Source organism: Dasypus novemcinctus, chromosome 28 (assembly GCF_030445035.2).
Source record: "Dasypus novemcinctus isolate mDasNov1 chromosome 28, mDasNov1.1.hap2, whole genome shotgun sequence".
NCBI lineage: Eukaryota > Metazoa > Chordata > Mammalia > Cingulata > Dasypodidae > Dasypus > Dasypus novemcinctus.
The window spans coordinates 30,425,771-30,446,997 of NC_080700.1; the positions used below are offsets into that span (position 1 = coordinate 30,425,771).

At 36.4% G+C, this 21,227-nt stretch overlaps 1 protein-coding gene across 3 annotated transcripts in view; it reads left to right on the forward strand.

Moving 5' to 3' along the window:
• SMOC2 (SPARC related modular calcium binding 2) overlaps positions 1-21,227 on the forward strand; it is a 222,728-nt gene that overhangs the window by 96,437 nt on the left and 105,064 nt on the right. For 2 of the 3 annotated variants that reach the window (XM_004464421.4, XM_071212535.1), the window contains exons 5-7: positions 4,508-4,555; positions 7,632-7,715; positions 9,106-9,180. In XM_004464421.4, coding sequence (XP_004464478.1) covers positions 4,508-4,555; positions 7,632-7,715; positions 9,106-9,180 — 207 coding nt within the window. The remainder of the gene's footprint in view (positions 1-4,507; positions 4,556-7,631; positions 7,716-9,105; positions 9,181-21,227) is intronic. The other variant, XM_004464422.5, reaches the window with a different exon arrangement.

The following is a 21,227-nucleotide window of genomic DNA, read 5'->3' on the forward strand; positions in this document are numbered from 1 at the left end:
TTGCATGTGCCAGTGGGGCATAGCGAGAGAGCCTTAGAGGCTTAGTTGGTGCCGGCTCTTGGTGTCCTCTTGGTGATGACTGCATTTTTACCTCTGCTTGCTCAGAGTGGGGACAACATTGCTTTTTGAGAGCAGGCTCTGTCATACTCCTTCTTTTAAAAAAAAATTATTTATTTATTTATATAATTTTAATTTTTTAGGAGTTACCAGGTGTTGGACCCAGGACCTTGTACTTGGGAAGCAGGTGCTCATCCACTGAGCTACACCTGTTCCCCCACACTCCTTCTTATAAATATATACATATGTGAAGAAACAGGCTATATTATGGTATATATAGCATATATACATATATGCCATAGATATATATAGCATATACATAACATGGTATCTAGAACATGTCCAAATGTTCTAAAGTGTTCTGAGTGAACATTTATTTTATGCCTCTTATGTGTTGGTTTTTCTATCATCATTTGACCCCATGAGGAAGGTACTTACTATGCTGTCCATTTTATGGATAAGGAACCTGAACTTTAAAGAGGTGAAGGCACCCTCCCAAGGTCACAGAGTTAGGAGATGGTGGCATTTGGCCTCCTGCCCAATGTGTATCCTTTTCCTACAACATACACCATTAGGTGTTCACATTTTTTCTTTCGCCCTCACACAGTTCTGAATTAGCAAGAAGGCAGAAGAACACAGATCACTCCTGAGACCCTAACTGCTAAGTAAGCTACCCTTTATGAAATAACGCCATCTAAATGGGATGAGAGATCCCAAATGGAAGAAATTCAAATATGCCCTTTGAAACACAAGTCCAAAGAGCATCCTTTGGAAACATCTTTCTGTATACGAAGTCCGGTTATTTCTACCATGGGGATAAGGCCATTGAAGGGTGAGGAAGATGCTAGCTGCGTGAGTGCAAGTTTCACATGATCCCAAGATCCCAGTGTCAGCTGGGTTGTTCAACGGGACAACAAAGACAATTCCTTGTCCAGAAACCAAAGGAAAAACACAACCCTCTCTCCTCCTTTTTTCTTTCTTTCTTTTTTTGCCAAAGAAAAACCGCCTGACATTTTTAATCTGCCCCAAGATGGGAGAGTTCCAAAAAGGGATAAATCACTCTAACAGGCTTGTTTAACTCCACGTGAAGGAACCATCAATCCCCCATGTTAAACAAGTGCTTGCATGCAGTGATCTGACCTCATTAAACCCACTCACTTCTCCTCCAACCGTAAATATCACAGATCTTTCTTTTCTTATTTATTTTTAAAGTGCATTAAGTACTTGTGAAAGAAGCTTGTCTTAGACCACCAACTCTTTTAGCAAAATACTGTACCCTGTATTGGGACTGTTTTGGCAACAAGTCGTTAACTGCTGAGTGGAGCTGGATTTGAACCAATTGCTTAGAATGAAAAGACTTAATAGCTCATTATTCTTCCCTCAAATCACAGAATTTTGCCTCATGTTGTATTTTTGTGGCTTCCTTCACCAGAATCACATACCCTAATTGCTAAGAAAGCTACCCTTTATAAAACAGCATCTAAATGGCATGAGAGCTCACAAATAGAAACAATTCAAATGTGTCCTTCAAAATGCAGCTCCAGGGAGCATCCTTTAGAAGTGTCTCCATGTATAGGAAAAATTACCAGAATTTGAAGATAAAGACAACCAGCCCAGTGTTTGCAAAACTGTTAAATGCCTTTTCTTCCAAAAACATTTTGTGTATCACTGCAATTCTAGGTCCCTTTTCTATATCCAGAATTCTGTAGATTCTTGCTTGTTACAAACCCATAAGAATTCTTCAAAAATCCTCTTTTCCAGGAAAATGAACAAAAAATTCCCTTCTTGGTCCTTGATGCATGTTCATTTTTGTGCTAATTTTGTCATATGGAAAGTGAAGTTGTTTTCCACATCTCTGAGAACAGGATGTTACAGCCCTGGAGGCAAGGGCAGGATAGTATTAGAAGAAATCTTTTTTTTTTTTTTTTTTGCCAGGAGGCAGTTGGAAGATGAAGTAAATACCTTATCATGCTCTTTTCCAAATTCTGTATTGTTGAACTATTTGAATCCTGGAACAGCCTGTCCTGGGATACTTAGTTCTGTTTTAAAATTATTTCTTATATATTAAGATTGAGATAGAATTATACTTGTATGAATTTATTTAAGTCAATACTGATTGAATTTAGGGGCTGGATGAGCAGGCCACAGTAGTGATTGGCTTAGAAAGAAAGATTGCTTGAGGGTTGAAGTAAGTAATTTTTAAATGTCGTATTCTGATCTCAGTCACTTATCAAATTTCAAAATCTACAGTTTGGACTGTTCTAGGCTTAGATTACAAAATATTATCTAAATTCAGTTGAGAGGCTCTCACATGGGTCATTTAGGCTAGTGGTCATTTAGGCTATTTACATTTAGCTCACAATAGAGAAACCTACATAATTATTTTCAGAAATATCACTGAAATATTATTTCCAGTCAAGAGGAGAGAACTTTATTATTGTTTTTTTTGACTTATTTCAGAATATATGCAAATAAATTGATAACTGGAAAACATAAGCTCTTTAAGAAACCTGGATTTGTAAAGATTTTGTACATAACAGAGAAACAAAAAAAGTAGGATTCAGAAAGCTTTATGAGATGGCCATGCAATGAGGCCAGATTTATTTCCCAAGGGACTCTAACCAGAAATAAAATTCTGTATTTTGATGCCTGGAAATGCTGTAACATTTTACCAAATGGTAACAATGACAGCTGGGAAATAACCAAAAGGCTTGCTTTAATAAACACTTAAAAAGAGATAAACTGGGAAATTCTTGTTCTTTTTTATCTATTGACCAAACTAGATTTTCCAATGTTTTCCAGTGTCAGATCTTTTATGGATGTGGAGCAGCAGCACATGCTCAGAGAGTCAATGAAATAATTGAGAGAATGTTCCCCCGCAGATGACCACCTTGGCATTGCTAGATAAATGTCTATTGAAAATGGGGGGGAAGGGGGAGTGTGGTTTGGAATGGTTTCATTTTGTTCCCTTAGGTAAACCCACTGACTTAAGTTTGGATAAATTCATGAGAACCTACCACCTTTGAGTGATTTCGTCAGAGAATGACTGGTCTCCAAAAGGTTATGCTACTTTCTCTGCAATCAAAGAGCATTTTGGAACAATTAAAAGCTTGTACACTTTTCCACTATATTACTGTTAAATTTCCCAGAAACTGGATAAACATTTTCAAAATGTCATCAAGTGTATATTTTTAATGAAAGTGTTGGCTTATATTCCAATATCATAGTCAAAATTGAAAAAAAGCACCAATGAATTTTAAGTGCAATTTCTTAAGAAGATGTTTGCTAAGGAGTAGTACCCAGTAAATGACTATGGTAATTCTAAATTAATTTCGGGCAAACTATTCTGAAATGAATGAGTAATTAAGTTCCTGAATAATATCGCACAGAATTTTTTTAAATTCATTTGAATAGGTATAATAATGATGAACAAAAGTTGCCGCCTATCAAAATTTCAGTTCTTTGGAAAAGAAAGAGCAATACATCAGATTTGTAATATAAATCTTTTAGTAAATTATAAATGTTAAAACGATCACGTCACAATTACTTGATAAATCTTAGTATAGGTTTCCTCTACAAAAAGATAGTTTCTCAATTTTCTTTTCCATAAATTGAATTCAAGCTGAAACTAGGGTTTTTAATTATCATTAGTTGCATAAATTTTTATTATTTTTAAAATATTTCAATTTTTTTACCTAATTCTCTCCACTAACCCAACAGGATGATATATGTTAATGTTATTGTGGATGTTTTCAAATAGATGTAGTATATTGAGTTAAAAGTTCTTACATACATGTTCAACTGGTTAGCCTCAGACTAGGAACTAACCTTATGTTTTCTAGTCTAGAGCTTGTTACTTTAGATAATAATGTCATCTCAGTGTACTAGATAGCTTGTATAATTTTTTTTTTTTTATTAATTTTTTTATTTTTTATTGACTTTGTAATAATATTACATTAAAAATATATATGTGAGGTCCCATTCAACCCCACCCCCCCACCCCCCCTCTCCGCCCCCCCAACAACACTCGTTCCCATCATCATGACACATCCATTGGATTTGGTAAGTACATCTTTGGGCACCTCTGCACCTCATATACATTGGTTCACATCATGGCCCATACTCTCCTCTATTCCATCATGTAGGCCCTGTGAGGATTTACAATGTCCGGTGATTACCTCTGAAGCACCATCCAGGGCAGCTCCATGTCCCGAAGACGCCTCCACCTCTCATCTCTTCCTGCCTTTCCCCATACCCTTTGTCCATTATGTCCACTTTTCCCAATCCAATGCCACCTCTTCTATGTGGACACTGGATTAGCTTGTATAATTTAACTAGAAAGTTGCAAGCACTGGAATTAATCAAAATGAAATAAAATATTTGCCTAACTTATTTATTAATAATAATTTGACACTGAAAAATAATTTTATTCTTTATTTTCCTCCTTTAGGTTCTGTAAATGAAAAGTTACCACAAAGAGAAGGCACAGGAAAAGCAGGTAACTATCTTAAAATGAATTTCCATGACAATATATAACATCTAATCAAAGCTATGCCTTGAAATTTAAACATGTACTAGTAGCCAAATGAAAGGTGAAACAATTTGTTAATTATTCATTCAACAAATATTTATTCAATACTTAGTATTGTTAGGTGCTAGACAAATTTAGTGGAAAACCTACTTGTGTTCAGGCCAGGGTTTCTCAAATTTGGCAGGAATCAAGATCACCTACAGATGTTATAAAATAGAGTTTGCTTCCCTACCAAGAAGGATCTGGCTTGCTGGCTTTGGGATGGGGTCGGAGATTCGGTATTCTGGCTCTGCAGGAGATTATAGAACATATCAATCTTTTATTGGTAGTCACCAATCGAGAAGTATCAACTCTTCCTGATAAGAAAGAATACTTTTCCCCCTCTAAAACGATCACTTCCTCTTTGAGTGGTACAAACTAGAATCAGATAGTTGGCCATTTTCCTTCCTAAATTACTCTATAGCATACAGGTTCAACTCTCAGTAGTATAACATGCCTACTATGAACTTTCTCATCCTTTAGTCAGAGTTTTATTAATTCCTATTCCTTGAGCTTATATTGAAACTGTGACGGGTATTGTCTCTGCCCTGGAAAGAGTACAATCTTTCAGTATTATTAAGACATATGCATGGAACAGGTACTGTACAAATTGGCACATGAGTACATGTCAACCCAATTAGAGAAGCATTGAGGAGGTTTTAGGGAAGGGGCAGAGTTGATGGAATGGTTTCATGGAAGAGAAAGTACTTGACTTAGATTATGGTGAATAGAAAAATTTTGAACAGGTATAATATGGAGCAGGAAAAGCCTCACTGTTGAGGAATTAGTCTGTTTTTCTGACTGAAAAATTGTAAGAGACATGACCTAACAAGATCACTGGCTTAAGAGAGATTGTCTTTGGAAGAGAAGGAGATAAAGTCGCATAGCTAGAATTGCACTTTTGAATGACCTCGAATGCTAGAATAAGCTAGTTGGATTTGAGCATGTAAGTTATTGGGTGTAGGCATGCTAATCTTTTTTAGAGAAGATGAAGTGATTAAAAAAATTCATCAAATGCTGAAAGGAAGAAGAAGATTGAGAGTGGGTATTTTAGAAGGAGGATATTTCAGTGGGCATTTCCTAATGTCATTCGTTATGATGCATATTGACCCCACTGTTTAAAAAAATAAGTCCCTGGGTAATTGATACTTGGACACAGAAATTAATTTAAGGTAGAACAAGTTCCTTCTAATGAAGCTCCCTTGTTCTGCAGACATAGATACAAGCAATTGAGAAATATATGAAATTAAGCTTCAAAGCTGGCTTATGAAGTACTTAAAAACTCTAAAAGAGAAAACGAAAACCATATAGCTGTACATGTATTTCTTTATTTTATTTTCATAAATGTGAGTTCAGTAGATAACAATGGAATATATGGGAACAGAATTATTACTTAAGTGGCAGGAGAGTGGGGTATGGCGAGAGGATAAACTGATGAAGGAAGGGTTGACAAAGGCAGAAAATCGAACTGCCTTCTGGTTCTTGTACTTAGGGGAGGAAGAGATGGTAGCTCGGTATGTGACAAGTGATTATTCTCTCAGCCAGGCCCATTGCCTCACTTACCACAGTTAGCTGTGTGAGCTTTTAGTTAATGGTGTAGTGTTTTGGGGTTAGTGACCTGGAGTTTTTGGTCAGCGACATTGAGTTTTTGGTTATGACATGGAGTGTCTGGTTAACTATCTAGAGTTTATAGCTGGCATAGACCCAGTGATTTTGTGTAAGGGCTGGAGCCCCAGATTGGGGATCTCTTTAGCCCTCAGCAGAAATACACAATGCAATTGTATTTAATTGTTGTCATTCCCAAAGCCTCCTCAATATGCTCTCCAGTTTGTTTTTGTTTCATGGACTTGTAATCTTGTAAGGAGCTCATGAAATATTGAATAGCAAAATACTCCTAGTTTATCGTCACTGTCAATATAAGACATGGATATTTCAAACAAATGTTGTCACATTCTGACAGTATGTTGACACGTAGCAAACTTTCTTTGAGGAGATTGTTCAATGTTGATGATTTTTGAAAACTGCTCTATTGGCTTTCCCTTGAAAAGATCTTAAGAGAAACTTTGTTTTATTCCTCAGATCATTGGGAAAGTAATGAATCTTGTTAACTAGACAAGTCCACATTGCCCCGCCCGTATTTCCTCCACTGTTTCTTGTATTTTGATTCTGAAATTATTTAAAAAATCACATGAACATGTTTGAATGAAAAACAAAAGAAATCAAAACAAATCCTTGGGAGCACCTGCAAAGTGCTTTGTAATAACTTCTCTTGCTGGAGACCCCACACGTTTGGGATACGGATTCTAGAAACTCATTTACAGTGTCACTGTATTATGTCTCAAAGCCCTTTTAAAAGCTTATGCTTTACCAGAAAACCCAAAATGTGTTTTAATAAACTGAAAAAAATATCATTTGAAATATGTTTTTGATGAAATGAATGTAGTGTTCTTTGATAAGCCACATGCTTTCCACCGTTCTCTGCTCATTTTTCCTACTTGCTCCTTCCACCCCATCCCTTGCACGTCCCCCACCTTGGCTTTTTACATATACTTTTCTACTGCAGAATTAAACAGGGAGAACTACAGCATATAAAGATATACAGGGCAGCTCTTTACTCCATGATTCCTTAAACTTTGCCTCTCTACTTAGGCAGAGCGGCCATATAAGTACATCTGGCTTTTCCAATTTCTCCTCCTGCCAACCCTGCTCTTCTTTTAACATCTAGCGAACTGAATTCATTGAGTTTTCTGATTTAAGTTGTCTTTCCCCATGCTAGAGTCCCCTTGCTAGTATTAGTTCTATATTTTCCTCCCCGTTCCTTCTGTTATTGGCTCTGATGGTTTAGAACTTTCAAACAGTGGCTCCCTAAAATAATGTATTGTTTCAAGTGTCACCTTTGAAATCTGTGCTGTATTGTGGTTTTGATTAATCTGTGGGGGCTATATGCAAATCATTAGCATCAATCATGCATGCACACTTATTTAACTTACTCTCATAATTGTAGTCTCCTTGCAAATCTTTTCCATTCTGAATTCAGATGATGCCGCAGCCCCTGCGTTGGAGACGCAGCCTCAAGGAGATGAAGAAGGTGAGACTCTGTAGATAATATGGTTTTGGTGGTGGAAATAGCATGTAGGCGGTCATGGAATTGGGAAAGTAAGAGAGTCAACTTGGGGAGTGAATGTAGCTCAGTGGTTGAGTGCCTGCTTCCCATGTACGAGGTCCTGGGTTCAATCCCCAGTACCTCCTAAAAAACAAAACTACAAAACAGTAAATTCTTAAATTTTTTTAAAAAATGGAGTCGTCTTGGTTAGAACTCCATTGAAATGTATTATACTTAGCCATTTACCACCTTTATAAAGGCATTCCCATTATTTTTCCTAATGACTTCAGGGAGAAAGAGTTTTAAAATATTGCTTGTTAAATACAATTATCATGATGCTTTCGTAGAGCAGAAAGCTGTCAATTTTTTTAAAATCAAAATTCAAAGAGACAATATAAGCAAACTTTACCATCTGGTTGTGAGATGAAATGTTACAATTTGGAAAATATAAATTATAAATATATAAAATATATATTGTTTATTTATAAACAATAATGTGTGCCATTTTCTCCATTTGTATCTTTATAGTAATGGCAAAGATAGGTTTCTTATTCTTACCCTTTAATAAATATTATTAAGTGTTTGCTAGCATATAACAAATTCTTAAGATAAAGGGGATCAGGCAGGGTTAGAACACAAAATATAACTAAGGAAATACACTATAAATAAATCGGATTGAAATGTAGATTTACATGGTGCTTTGTATGTGGTAATAATAATTAATAATAAATGACACTTGTATAGCTATGTAATGTGTGCTATACATACATTAATTATTGAGTTCTTAGAATAGCATTTCACAGATGAGAACACTGATGCAACTTTTCCAAGGTCCTATGACTAGTAATTTGTGAAGGCTTGATTCAAACCCAGATTGTCTGGTTCCAGACTCTATGTTCTTAGGTAAATAATAATGACCCACATTATAAATATTCTATCTTATTTGCTAAACAAAATTACTAAAAATGATGTGCTTCTGTAAAGATTTAGGCAAAAATTACATTTTACACATTGTACTGAATCTTTTAACTGAGTGAAAACCCTGTACGTGATATGGATAACCATGCGAGATAATATTTTTACATATTGGGGATATTTTTAAGGCCCAATTTTTAAAAGTGAGACCTATCTAGATTGAAAGAGCTTTTAATTACACTTTGGATAAATAATGGAAAAGAAAACATCTGCTAAAATAATATTTTAAAATGTATATTATTATTTCCTTATGTCTCATGCATTTTAACTATTTCCTTAAAATGTTCAGAATGTATTTATTATATATATTAGCTTTTAGGCTACCTGTTAAAATCTTAATTGAAAGACTGTCTTTTCATGATGAATTAAAAATAGTTATCTTTTTATTTTGGCTTGTTAGATATTGCATCACGTTACCCTACTCTTTGGACTGAACAAGTTAAAAGTCGGCAGAACAAAACCAATAAAAATGCAGGTAAAATTGGGCTTAAAGTTACCATGTAAAGAGTTATTTAATAGAGCTAGAAAATGGTTTAATCTTCTTGAAGTTAAATGTCTAATACATCTTTTTCCTCAGTTACCAGTCATGTGAAAATAATTCTTATGATTTGATCACCAAAAAATAGTTCAGATTTTGGCATTAATTAATTAAATTTTCTAAACTCTTTAAGAAATTTCTCTATATCTGCCAAGCAACCTATAGTTTTTCAGTATAAAAATGGAAGGGTTTGATAATAGTTGATTTTTCGCCTAATGTCCAAGATGTTGAAACAGTTGGCTGATTTAATTTAAAAACCTCCCAATATGTGCCCATTGATTTTGCTATGAAACAGTGTTTGACAGAACTTTTATCATTTAAAAACTGATTATTTCGACATTGTGTAGACAGTCAAGTAATGTGCTGCCTCATACGTGGTGAGTGATTTTAACTGGTTTCATGAAAAGTGATTTTAAAATTTTCATTTAGATCTGTTGATTGTATGTTTCCTCTTGCCTTTTCAAATAAAGTTTTTGATAAATTCTTAAATTCTTATTGAATGAAAATAGCAATTTTAAGTATAAAGTAGTTCAGCTTCTTTGAAAACACAGATTCAGCAACAACATGAATTTTCTATGATTGGTCTTGAGATTAAAAGATTGCAAACATTCACAAAGGCATTCTTACCATCAGAGCTTACTTTTTGCCTGTGGGTCTGTGTTTTTCTATGAAGTCAATTTTTAATACTCATTTACAAAATATTTCAAAGGCTTCTTAAAGGTCACACTATTAAGACTAGCTCAGTTTTCTTTTTGACCTTTTATCCTCTTTATATACATTTGCTGAAAAGGACTCAAATTGAATTTATCTGTCTTGATGAGGTATTTTGCCAGCTACCTTAATGCCCCAAGACAGATTCTGTGTGGTGCAAATATTTACTGATTATCTCCTTCAAAATGCATGGTAAACGGTAAAATAAACACGTGTTATTTTTCTGTTTCTGAAGTTTGCTGAGGCAGCTGAATTTTTATCTGAAAGGTTAGACCAAATACATTTGCTTGGCAATACTTAGAATTCATGTTGGAAACCTCAAGTTAACTCATTACACATAATGCGGATTCAGCATTATTTTGAGTTGGTGAAAATCATCACGATACTACTACTACTGTCTTCCGTTGTTTCACCTACTGAAACGTACCAACACATTGACTTTGGTGGCAAAAGCATCTGGTGCAAGAGGGACTGCGGAAGTTGGAGACAAAAACTTTGGTTATAGAACCATTCTTCCCAATAACTTGCTGTTTGAATCCATCCCTTCATTGAGGTAACATGTCATTTACTGACACTTCACATATGCCAAGAATTATAATAAGCCCAGGAATACAAAGATGTATATTAAAAAGGGCTTGTCCTCAAGGTTTGGGGGAGAAACCAGGCGTGCAAGCAGATAGGTGACAAAACATAGAGTAAGCATTATAAATGGAGTTAAGCATGAAGGACAGTGCGAAGGTAGGGCCCCATTCAACCTGTTTTCTTCGCGGGATGAGAGGTGGAGCTTCCAAGCCTGAGTCTCAAATCTTTTATCTTGACATGGTGCCTACTTTACCCAGCTCCCAAAGTTTGGGGGCATTTTCAGGACTTGGAGTTGTCCTGAATGATACTGCAGGGACAGATGCCGGACATCATATGTCCTGCCATAACCCACTGAATGGACTGAGGGAGAGTGTAAACTACAATGTAAACTATAATCCATGGGTGCAGGAGTGCTCCAAAATGTATTCATCAAATGCAATGAATGTGCCACAGTGATGAAAGAATTTGGTGATGTGGAAGGAGTGGGGTGGGGTGGGGAGTGGGGTATATGGGATCCTCTTATATATTTTAATGTAACATTTTGTATGTTCTATGTATCTTTAAATTTTTAAAAAATCTATTAAAAAAAAGATCACATGAGATCACAGTGTGTAAGTTTCCAAACATAAATTGCCAAGCTTACTACTAAAGTGTTTTGTTGTTAACAAGAAGATATTAGATCAGTTTGGCACAAAGGTTAGTTCCCTCTGGCAAGAATTTTGTCCATTGTTGGTCACTCGTCTATCCTCAGCTTAAACAGAATTGGTACTTGGTAACTATTTGTTGACTGACTGAATAAATAATAAAACTACATAGAACAAGAATGAGAGAAAGAGATTGATAAGGGTTGAACTATATTGGGGTAGTTACTGTTAAAGGGCCCTGGAATCGGCCAGTTTTACCATCATTGATGTGTCTCTCTTTCAAATCAGAATTTGTTCACCAACTATACAAGTGTTTCTATGCTGTGTGTATGTGTGTGTATGGGGGGGTGAGTGGAGGAAAGAGAAGGGGTATATAGAAAACTGATACCTATTGTGTTCTTACTCTGTCATCTTCATCTCTATACATCCAGTAATAAAAGTAATACAGTAACAGAAGTTCGGTTGAAGTGAGCAACAATAGATAAAGTAAGGTTCTTCTGTGTTTTTAAAGGGTATAACCCAAGTATCTCCACTACTGGGGAAGAAACTGGTAATGAAATGTAGTTTCCATGATAAACAATAACTGCAGGATCTTTGAGGAGCATACTTTCAGTGTAAGAACTTTGGAAATTTTTCTAATCCCCATAATTACCAGGGAGACCTTCATTAGCTGAATGGCGTAAGACAAAGGTTCCTCGCTTGTTTTGATGAAGTTCATCTGTTAGGCAGCTGAAAAGTACAATGTTGAGTTTATTCCATTCCCCCAGTATTGATGAAATCTTGATGAATGACCCAGGAAGGTGTAATAAAAGGATTAGATGGAAGGAGCCCATTCAGCCTTCTGGCATGATTTTCTACCCCATGATAGTCCTTAATGATTACCACAGCCTCTTCCATCTCAATTACGGCTGAGAACTTTCCCTTGATCCTTTTTGGCTGCCACTTCCGTTGAGCTGAGACAAAAGAGAAGAGCCCACAGATTTGACTTACCAGGTACATGTGTAACAACAGTATGATAAATTAAAAATATTTGTAGAATTTTAAAAAACTTTTCTCAGAAATGATTATGGACAACCTTTCCCCTATGTATAAAGCTATCAACTTGTAAAACTTCTGTCATGAACTTTAGAAATTGAGTTAATTATATTCAAACTTGTCACCATATTTCAGTGAGTTGTCTCTGATTTTTGCCTCTGAATCATTTTGGATAGTGTATGGAAAATTAATTTAACCATTGTATGTTTCAGATTTACTGGTGGATCTTCAAAGTTTCTTGTGGGAGAAGCAATATGAGTAGTGCCTAAATGTATTTGAGAAACAAATGTCCAAATTATTTCAGCCAGTGTCACTAGAAATGTACATTGTTTTAAGAAAAGCAAATTTAATTGTGAGTAGGAAACTATTTCAGATTTTGACAGATTAAATCCATATAGGCTCATGGAACAAGTACATTTTTGTGTTTCACCCTTCACTTGCTGTTACCAGATTTTCAGGCCTTTTGTGTGACCTGCCAATTATAATTAACCAATAAAAACAGTGTAGGCTTTCAGTATTTGGTGGGACTGAAAATAATGTTTCAGGAAATTCCAGTTTACATAACTTAGCCTATACTATAATTTGATTTAAATCAGCCCAAATGAATAGAACACAAAGATGACATGGAGCTGATTTATAGACATGGGGCATGAAATCACTGGGTTATATTTACGTTTTACATACCAGTTGTCCAGTTACATCTTCTTTCTGCAAGTCTGAAGAAATTCAGACATAGGTGGTATTTTAGGACATTAAAAATCATATTAATTTTTTAAGCTTTAACAATGAAATGGCAAAAAATCATAGAATTTACATAATGACCACTGTTGTCATGGGGATATCAAATATCAGAAGAATTTCATTTTCCTTAAATTTTATTTTTAAAATATACTTTTATTTATAATCATACAGCAGAAGGAGGCAAATTTATTTAACAAAACCTAAATCATTTCTGACTTATTCTGTATTTTAAGAAAAAATTCATCTTGCTTGTCAGTATCTTTCATGTTCTTTTTAACTGGGAATGGATTGCTTTTTTCCTTCTGATTTGTCTTTATAGCAATTAAAAAACAGTATATTTTCCCTAGGAATTTGTATTGAAATAGTATAATATTGCTTTTATTACCAAATACCTGGAATATGATCACCATGCATAAATGAGTATACACTCTGGATGTGCTCAAATATACTTTGAAGCATATAGTGACAAGACCTTTTTAGAAAGAACTATTTTTGCAAAGGAAAATAAAGTTCTCCAAGACTCCTAGTCTCTGAAAATTTAAACATAGTAAATAGTCAATAAATGTTTATTAGTTAAATTAATAAAATATTTTATTATTTTGTGTCCTATTGGTACTCTGAAGGTAAGTATCACTTTTTTCTTTCTAAAACAAAAATAAACACATAGGTAAATAACCAAAAAGGAGAGATAATCTAAGAATCACTACAGTTTGCTGGACTTATATTAATTGAAATTTTATATAAATATAAATGAAATAGTCTTCTGTTGGTTCATTTAGTAAGAAAGCATCACCTTCATAATGTGAATCAGTAAGTAGTAACTGAATGAGTAAAATGCTTTTTAGTTAAGTATGCATTGCTGTCAATGTATTTGAGAATATTGATTTGCCTCTTTACTGTCTTCAATCATTTTATTATATTCAATTTTATTATTCTATTCATAAAAGACATAATGATTCCAAAATCTTACCAGATAAGAAACTGTATACGTTGTGTTTTAATTATATAAAATCCATTCATTTATTTTTATTCAACTAATATAAATGTAACCAATACTTACCAAATGGTACATTAAATACTTCCTTTATTTCTGACTTTTTTCTTTTAAATCAATCTGGAATATTAGAGAGGAGAGTATAATTGTTTTTTTAGTTAAATCATTAACCTAATTAAAAGAAAAACAAGTGCTGCTTATGAGTTACAAATACCAGTGTGTTTAGGGCTCTAAAACCCATCATTAATGAAGTCTTATGTATACAATAAAAGCTTAAAATAGTAACACAGTAAAACAAACTGAGGGGGTCTTACCTATAAGACAAGCAGACACTGAAGCTCATGTAATGGTCCCTGTAGTATTGTACTATTGGCAATCATTTACCATGGCAACATGACCTATAGAGAGGCGATCTTATAAAGAATCAAAAGAATGCAAGGCTTACTTTCCAAATTTTGGTAGAAAGATTATTCAATGGGATATGGTCATTGAAAGACAACCCTTAAACTGATTGTGTTAGTGCTTATGTCTGTAATAGATATAATTTTGGGTGTCATCCTCTTTTACAAACATAAAATGAGAACCAGATTACTGTCATCATATTATTTTCAGGTGCCATAATCTTTTACAGAATACTGTGAATCAGATTACCATCACATAATTTTCACTCTAATCACAAAGAATCCTTCAATTCATGACCCCCCAAAACTTGTCTCCATTTCTGTCAATTAACTAGTACTTTTTAAGATCTAGTATTGACTTGTTATTATACCTAGCACTGAAGATAATATAAAAGGAGCACAAAATAAGGACATGAACCTGAACTCAAGTAAAGCACCACTTATTTAATAATTAACAATATTTCTGTGCTGGGAAAGTCAACGAGTCAATATTGTTTGAAATATGTGCACTGGCTAGGGGAAAAAAGTTCAGGGATGAGAGTGTTGAACAGGGAATCATTTAAAATGGAAGTAAATCAAGCAATTTAGGAGCTGGAATGGATCCTAGAAATTATTTAGTCCAAGCCCGTCATATCACAGATTAAAAAGAAGAAAGTATTGTTGCAGTTCAGAGAAGCTGGAAGACTTGTTCATTGCCACAGGGTAAAGATAATGACTCCCAGTGCTACTTCCATCATTGTTTCAAGTTATTGGGCTGGATTTCCTGGAAAAGTCAGGTGTTCAGAAATACTTTGCATACTAAGTAGGATTTAATGGAATTATGGCATCTGAGAACCAAAGATAACTACACAGACTACCTAATTTAACCCTTTTAACTTAACAGTTGAAGAAATGGCTATAAAGAGGCGGAGTGATTCACTTAAGAATAGCACAGGTGTATATGTATTTTTTAAAAGGTTTTATTCATTAAGTAGAAACCAAGTTGTATAGACTTGAGCACCTTAACTCAGAATTTTTCCAAGTCATCTACACACCTTATTCATAGCATGAAGGTTTCATAAAGTTGAAATGACTTCCAATTATGAACTTGATACATACAATAGAATTTTTTTTTTTTTAAAGATTTATTTATTTATTTAATTTCCCCCCCTCCCCTGGTTGTCTGTTCTTGGTGTCTATTTGCTGCGTCTTGTTTCTTCATACAGTAGAATTTAAAGGATTTATTGTCCTATCCTCTTATTCCTAGTTGTTAAGGCATTTTCTGTTTCTAGTATGCATGCTCCCCTTCAGGGCTCTACCTTTGATATTATTGTTTCCCTATTCATCCTAATTCTTCCTCTAGGTCTAGATTATGATCCTCTGGGACCATATACTGCCTCTAAGGTTACCCCTTCCTTATACCAATTACTTACTCACAACTCAACCGCCTGGTATCATGACACTCTCCAACCTATTTTTTCTTTTCTTTTTTTGGAGGTACTGGAAATTGAACCCAGAACCTCCTACATGGGGAGCAGGGGCTCAAACATTGAGCCACATCTGCTCCCCAATGAGAGCTGGTCTTTTTTGTTTGTTTGTTCTGTTTTTAGGAGACACTGGTGATTGAACCTGGGACCTCATACATGGGTAGCAGGTGCTCAACCACTTAAGCTACATCTGATCCCCCCCAGCCTCCTATTTTCCAACTAAAAATCACCCTCACCTTCAAAATCCTTGCTACCTTCCAATATAATTAACATATTAAGAAACTTTCGCCTCGTCAAGCTCTGTGTTCCCTGATAATACTTAATAACAAATATTGCATCACTTTTTAGTTTGACACATTTCTAACCTTTTCATTTAATCCTCCCAATACCCATGTCAAGTATATGGTATTACAACTGAAATTGTCAGGGCTTAGAGAGAAGCCATCTAGACAGGCCTCATATTGTTGTTTTCTATAACAACCTGTTCTGCAATAGCATGCATAAACATGAGTGTCTCCCCTTAAATAGATAAATAGTTTAGGAGGAATGAAGTAATTTTTTCACATGGGTCTTTTAACATGGATATACTTTCTTTTCTTGCTGTAAATTCAGTGCCAATGTTAGATCTTTACTTCTTGGGTTCTTTTAGAAGAAACTTTACCATAGAAAATAGTTTGCTTTTGAAGAAACTCAACAAAGGCTTTCATACTCAGAAAACATATTAGCCAGGGTCCTCTAGGGAAACAGTACTGACAGTAAATATTATGAAATTTTTATAAGAATTTTCTCACGCATTGTGGGTATGGGCAAGGTCAGAATCCATATGGTAGACCACAAGTTGGGAATTCCACTGAAGGTTTTCCATGAATTCCCCAGGAAAAGCTGGCTAGCTGAGGTAGAGAGGGGAATTCTTCCTTCTGACTGCTGAAATCATCCCTTCTCCTTTTAAAGCCTTCAATTGATTGGATGAGATTCTCTCATTGTTCAAGATAGTCTCCTCAGTGGATTGTAGATGTAATCAGCCATAGATACAATCAACTTATTTAAGTTCATAAATTATCTTCACAATAATAGTTAGGCCAGTGCTTGCTTGACCAAATAGCTGGACACCATTACCTGGTCAAGTTGACACATGAACTGAACTGACACAGGAAATGACTCTGATCAATTCAGCAATTAGCAGATATTACTACACTCTTCTCAATTTCTTATTTGACTCCATGTCCCCTGAGTGATTGACTTTTGACACCCAAATGGAATTTTCTTTTCCACTACAGTCCTCTACATGAGGAGTTTAGGGGAGAGTATACAAACATATATTGCAAGTTTCTGGTTTTCCCCCTTTCTTATTTTGTAATATAAGTGAAATATTAAATTGTTGGTACAATGCCCATATTCATTTTACAGGTGAGGAAAATGAGGGTTAGTATCCAACCCAAGGTTACACATCTAGTCCAATCTAAGACCTGGGACTGAAATTCCTAACCGACCACCCTGAGCTGATACTCCTAACCTTTACACTTCAAACAGATTGAGGAAGTCCATTCTGCTCCCCAGGTAGCTGCATCAGAGACCCCACAAAGAGCTTGGAATTGAAGCCCCTATTAAAACACAAATGTTAACTGGAGGAAATAATACAGAAAGCCATTCTTAGCCATTAAACCTTTAGCTCAACAAGTTTATCAAACTCCGTGAAGCTGTGGGAATTGGGCAAAGAAGGGGTGATGTGGAGATCGATGGGGACACTTTGTAGCCTGCTTGAGAATCTTCAGCGATGCTTGATCTTGCACAGAAAAAATCAGATTCCATAACCATGTCTGATTTATCCTTTTAACATCTCACATCTCATTTTCTTCCAAGTAGAGTTTTCCCAATCAATTATTCGCGAGATGGTTGCAAGAGCATACCCTTTACTGTCTTATTGACATTCTTATTGCATCCGCTTTCTCCTTGGAATGTCATTCTTAAAAAATATACATTTTCAAATATTAACCACCATTGAATCTCCTTTAGATCCCAATTTCTTTTTGTGTAACAAATGACCTCCTCCTTTCCTCGTCCTTCTCATCCCCCTTGCCCCACACGGGCCTCAGTCCTGTAGTTTTCTCCTCTGAGTTTTCATACCCTGAATCATTCATTTTTTTCTTCTTTGTGTTCGGTTTGGCATTTTGGAGATACACTTATTCCCTAATGTTTTATCTTTCTATTCTGGGAGAGGTTTTACAAGGGCAAAGATACTGTACAGAGCCTAACACAATGTCTTCAAATTCATTTCTTATTTATTTAATGAGTTCTGGCAACATCAGACACTGAAAAGAAAAAAGCAAGTGATTTAGACTAAGCACCGGAAACACTAAAATTGATATAGAACGGCTCTGGCCTTCATGGACTAGAGATAACATGACCAGTGTTTAGGAAACTTCCGTGAATATCTTCTATAGGTTCATCTATGGAGAAAGGAAGGAAAATGTCTAGAGCTAAGGGATATTCTCTTAAAATGTCAGAGCTCAAAGGCATCTGGGGATCATCTAGTTCATTGTTCCAAAACTAGACAATCATCAGACGCATCTACTGGAGCTGTTTAAACACATAGGTCCTCAGCCATGCCCAGACCTGATAAATCAGAATCCCCTGCTTTAGATGCTTGGTAACTTCGGCAGCTACTAACGGATTCCAATCCCTTCATCGAACATGAGGGAGAAAGCTATCGGAGAAACGAAGCCATGGTGCAGCTCCAAGAGCTCCTTAGTAGCAGGGCTCAACCCAACTTGCATCTTCATTCTAGAAGCTCTGCTCTGCTAAATCATCCTGAGTCAGAACAGCTGCTCTCCAGTGGTCTCATCCATGTACCATAGTAGTCCAGAGCCTAAATCATGCATCCTGTGGGGGTTGAAATGAAGTAGGGTTCCATGACTCAAGATGGAGAAGTCTTTCAGATCCGGGCCAGACTAGATTCAGGTGGGCAAGGGGATCTACTAGACGCCTTGTGCTTCCCTGTCCTGCCTTTGTGACTAGACGAGCATCAGAGCCCGAGCACCATCCCTAAGGCAGGGGCAAGGAAGAGGGAGAGGACACCTCTGGCCATGTCCCTTTCGAAGTGCTTTGCAAATGGAGAATTGCCACTTTGATGGATGTTTTACTTCTACAGATGCTACAGAGCATCCTATGAACTCTCTATATTTTTTAAGATTTATCTTATTTATTTATCTCCCTCTTCATTGTCTGTGCTCACTGTCTGCTCTCTCTGTCTATTCCTTGTGTGCTTTCTGTGTCTGTCTTCATTTTAGGAGGCACTGGGAACCAAACCTGAGACCTCCCATGTGGGATGGAGGCACCCAATCACTTGAGCCACCTCCGCTCCCTGCTTGTCGTGACTTTCATTGTGTTTCCTCGTGTCTCCTCATTGCATCATCTCGCTGTGCCAGCTGGTATAATCCACTTGCTGTCTTGCTTGTCTTCTTTAGGAGGCTCTGGGAACCCAACCTGGGACTTCCCATGTGGTAGGCGGGTGCCCAACGGCACAAGGTGTTTCCTGAGCCATGTTTCTTCAATTTGCGCTTCACGATCCAGGCTAACACTCTGGCCAAACAGTCCCCAAAAGCTTATGACCTGGAATGGAAGGAAACCAAGAAATCAAACCAGAAGTCAGATCAGGGAGCCGGGAGAGATAGACAAACTGTACGGTAGGGTGCACAAATACTTTTTAATTAGGAGAAAAAAGTGAAGGGAGCCGGGGTACATATTTGCACAGAGCTCCCACCTCTGAACAATCCAGTGCTCTGGAAGGTCCACCACTTTGGCTAGTTTTGTTCAAGCCGACTCCACGGTGTCCACGGCCTGTCGTCAGAACCTAGTGCTTTGGTGACGGTGTTCCAAGGCCGCGTTTCCTAAGGATGTGCTCCCAGGGGAAAGTGAGGCATCCTGACTTCTCTCTGACAAGGCCAGCCTGTTGACATTTTCTAACTGCTGCCTCAGGAAATGTAAGCTTTAATTATCCAGAATGGCTTGGTCTGTTTGAAGTGTGCTGGACTTGCATTTTTCCACCCCTGTGGGAAACACCATGCTGTTGAAAAGCAGCTGTGGTGTACAGGAGCACCGTCATTATTAACAGCTTTCAAAAAATCCGTGCCTTGTTTTGGATGGCTGAGGTTTCTCCCCCCCCCCCCCCCCAAGTACTTTTCCATCATCACCGGGGTCACAATGCTTTCGGCATCAAAATGACCTGTGGTGAGGCAGCCCTGGCCAACTGAGAGGCAGATTTCCTGGTCAGGGCTGAGTGACTGGTCAGAAGCAGCCACTGACCCACGGTCTCATCAAATCCTGGACGGTGCTTGGTCGGCATGGGTCATTGGTGGCACGCATTTCATGTGGCTTGGACCTCTCTGTCCAGGGAGTGAAAGGAGATACAGCATCTCCTTTCTAAAGATTTCTCCTGTCCTTATTTCAAATGCAAATTGGGTAGGCCCTTTGCGCCCTCTTCTCCGAGGCTCTTTCCAAAGCCAAGCGTTTGGGGCCAAGTTGATAAACCTTTCCAGACCTCCAGTTTGCTGTAACTGCAGCCTTTGATGGCAGGAAACTGAGACATGCTCAATCCATTCTGTCCTATCTCAGCTAATCCTCTGGTTTTACTGGCTGCTTCGTTTATTGTCTTTTTAAATTTTGCGTGTGAATGGACAAAAACAGAGAGGACTCTCCCCATTTTTTTCATCTCTGAAATCCTCCTCCCAGTGGGAGGAAAATATTTCTTTCCCCCTAAACCATTAAAAACAGTTCTGTTTTACATCCAAGTAGATATACTTTATGTTCAGGATGTTCCACAGTTTTATGGGACCCCCTCGGTGGAAATATTTTTCTGCTTTTTTTCAGGGTGGATAATTCTTGTTTTATTGCACATATTAAAATTAGTGCCAAAAGATAATTATCTTTTGATTCTGCTTTAAATCACAGTATATTGCATTCCCTAGGGGAAAATAATGAAATGTATTTTCTTTGCTGTTTTTAAATTTTAAAACGATTATTTCCCCCACTTTTCTTTCTCATTCTATTTTTCAAACGTGTGACTGCAAAAATAACAAGATACCAATTAGTTTCTTTGGTTATAAAATTCTGCGCATTTGAAAATGTTAGAATAAATCAAATAGTTCCTTTTAAACATAGACTGTGAAAGTGTATTATTTAAAAACACTATCTTACCTAAAAATTGTCTAACAGAATTGAGCCAGTTTTCCTAGTTGTACAATGGAACTTTAATTTCAGTCACTTAATTCTCAGATTTCAATGTTCAATCAAACTTGTAGGTAAGTAATATACCATTTCAATATAACAGAAAATATTAATGAAAGCAAGCAAATTTATCCAAGCTGGTTGAAAACACACAAATACACATATACAGACAGTGATGAAGAGTATT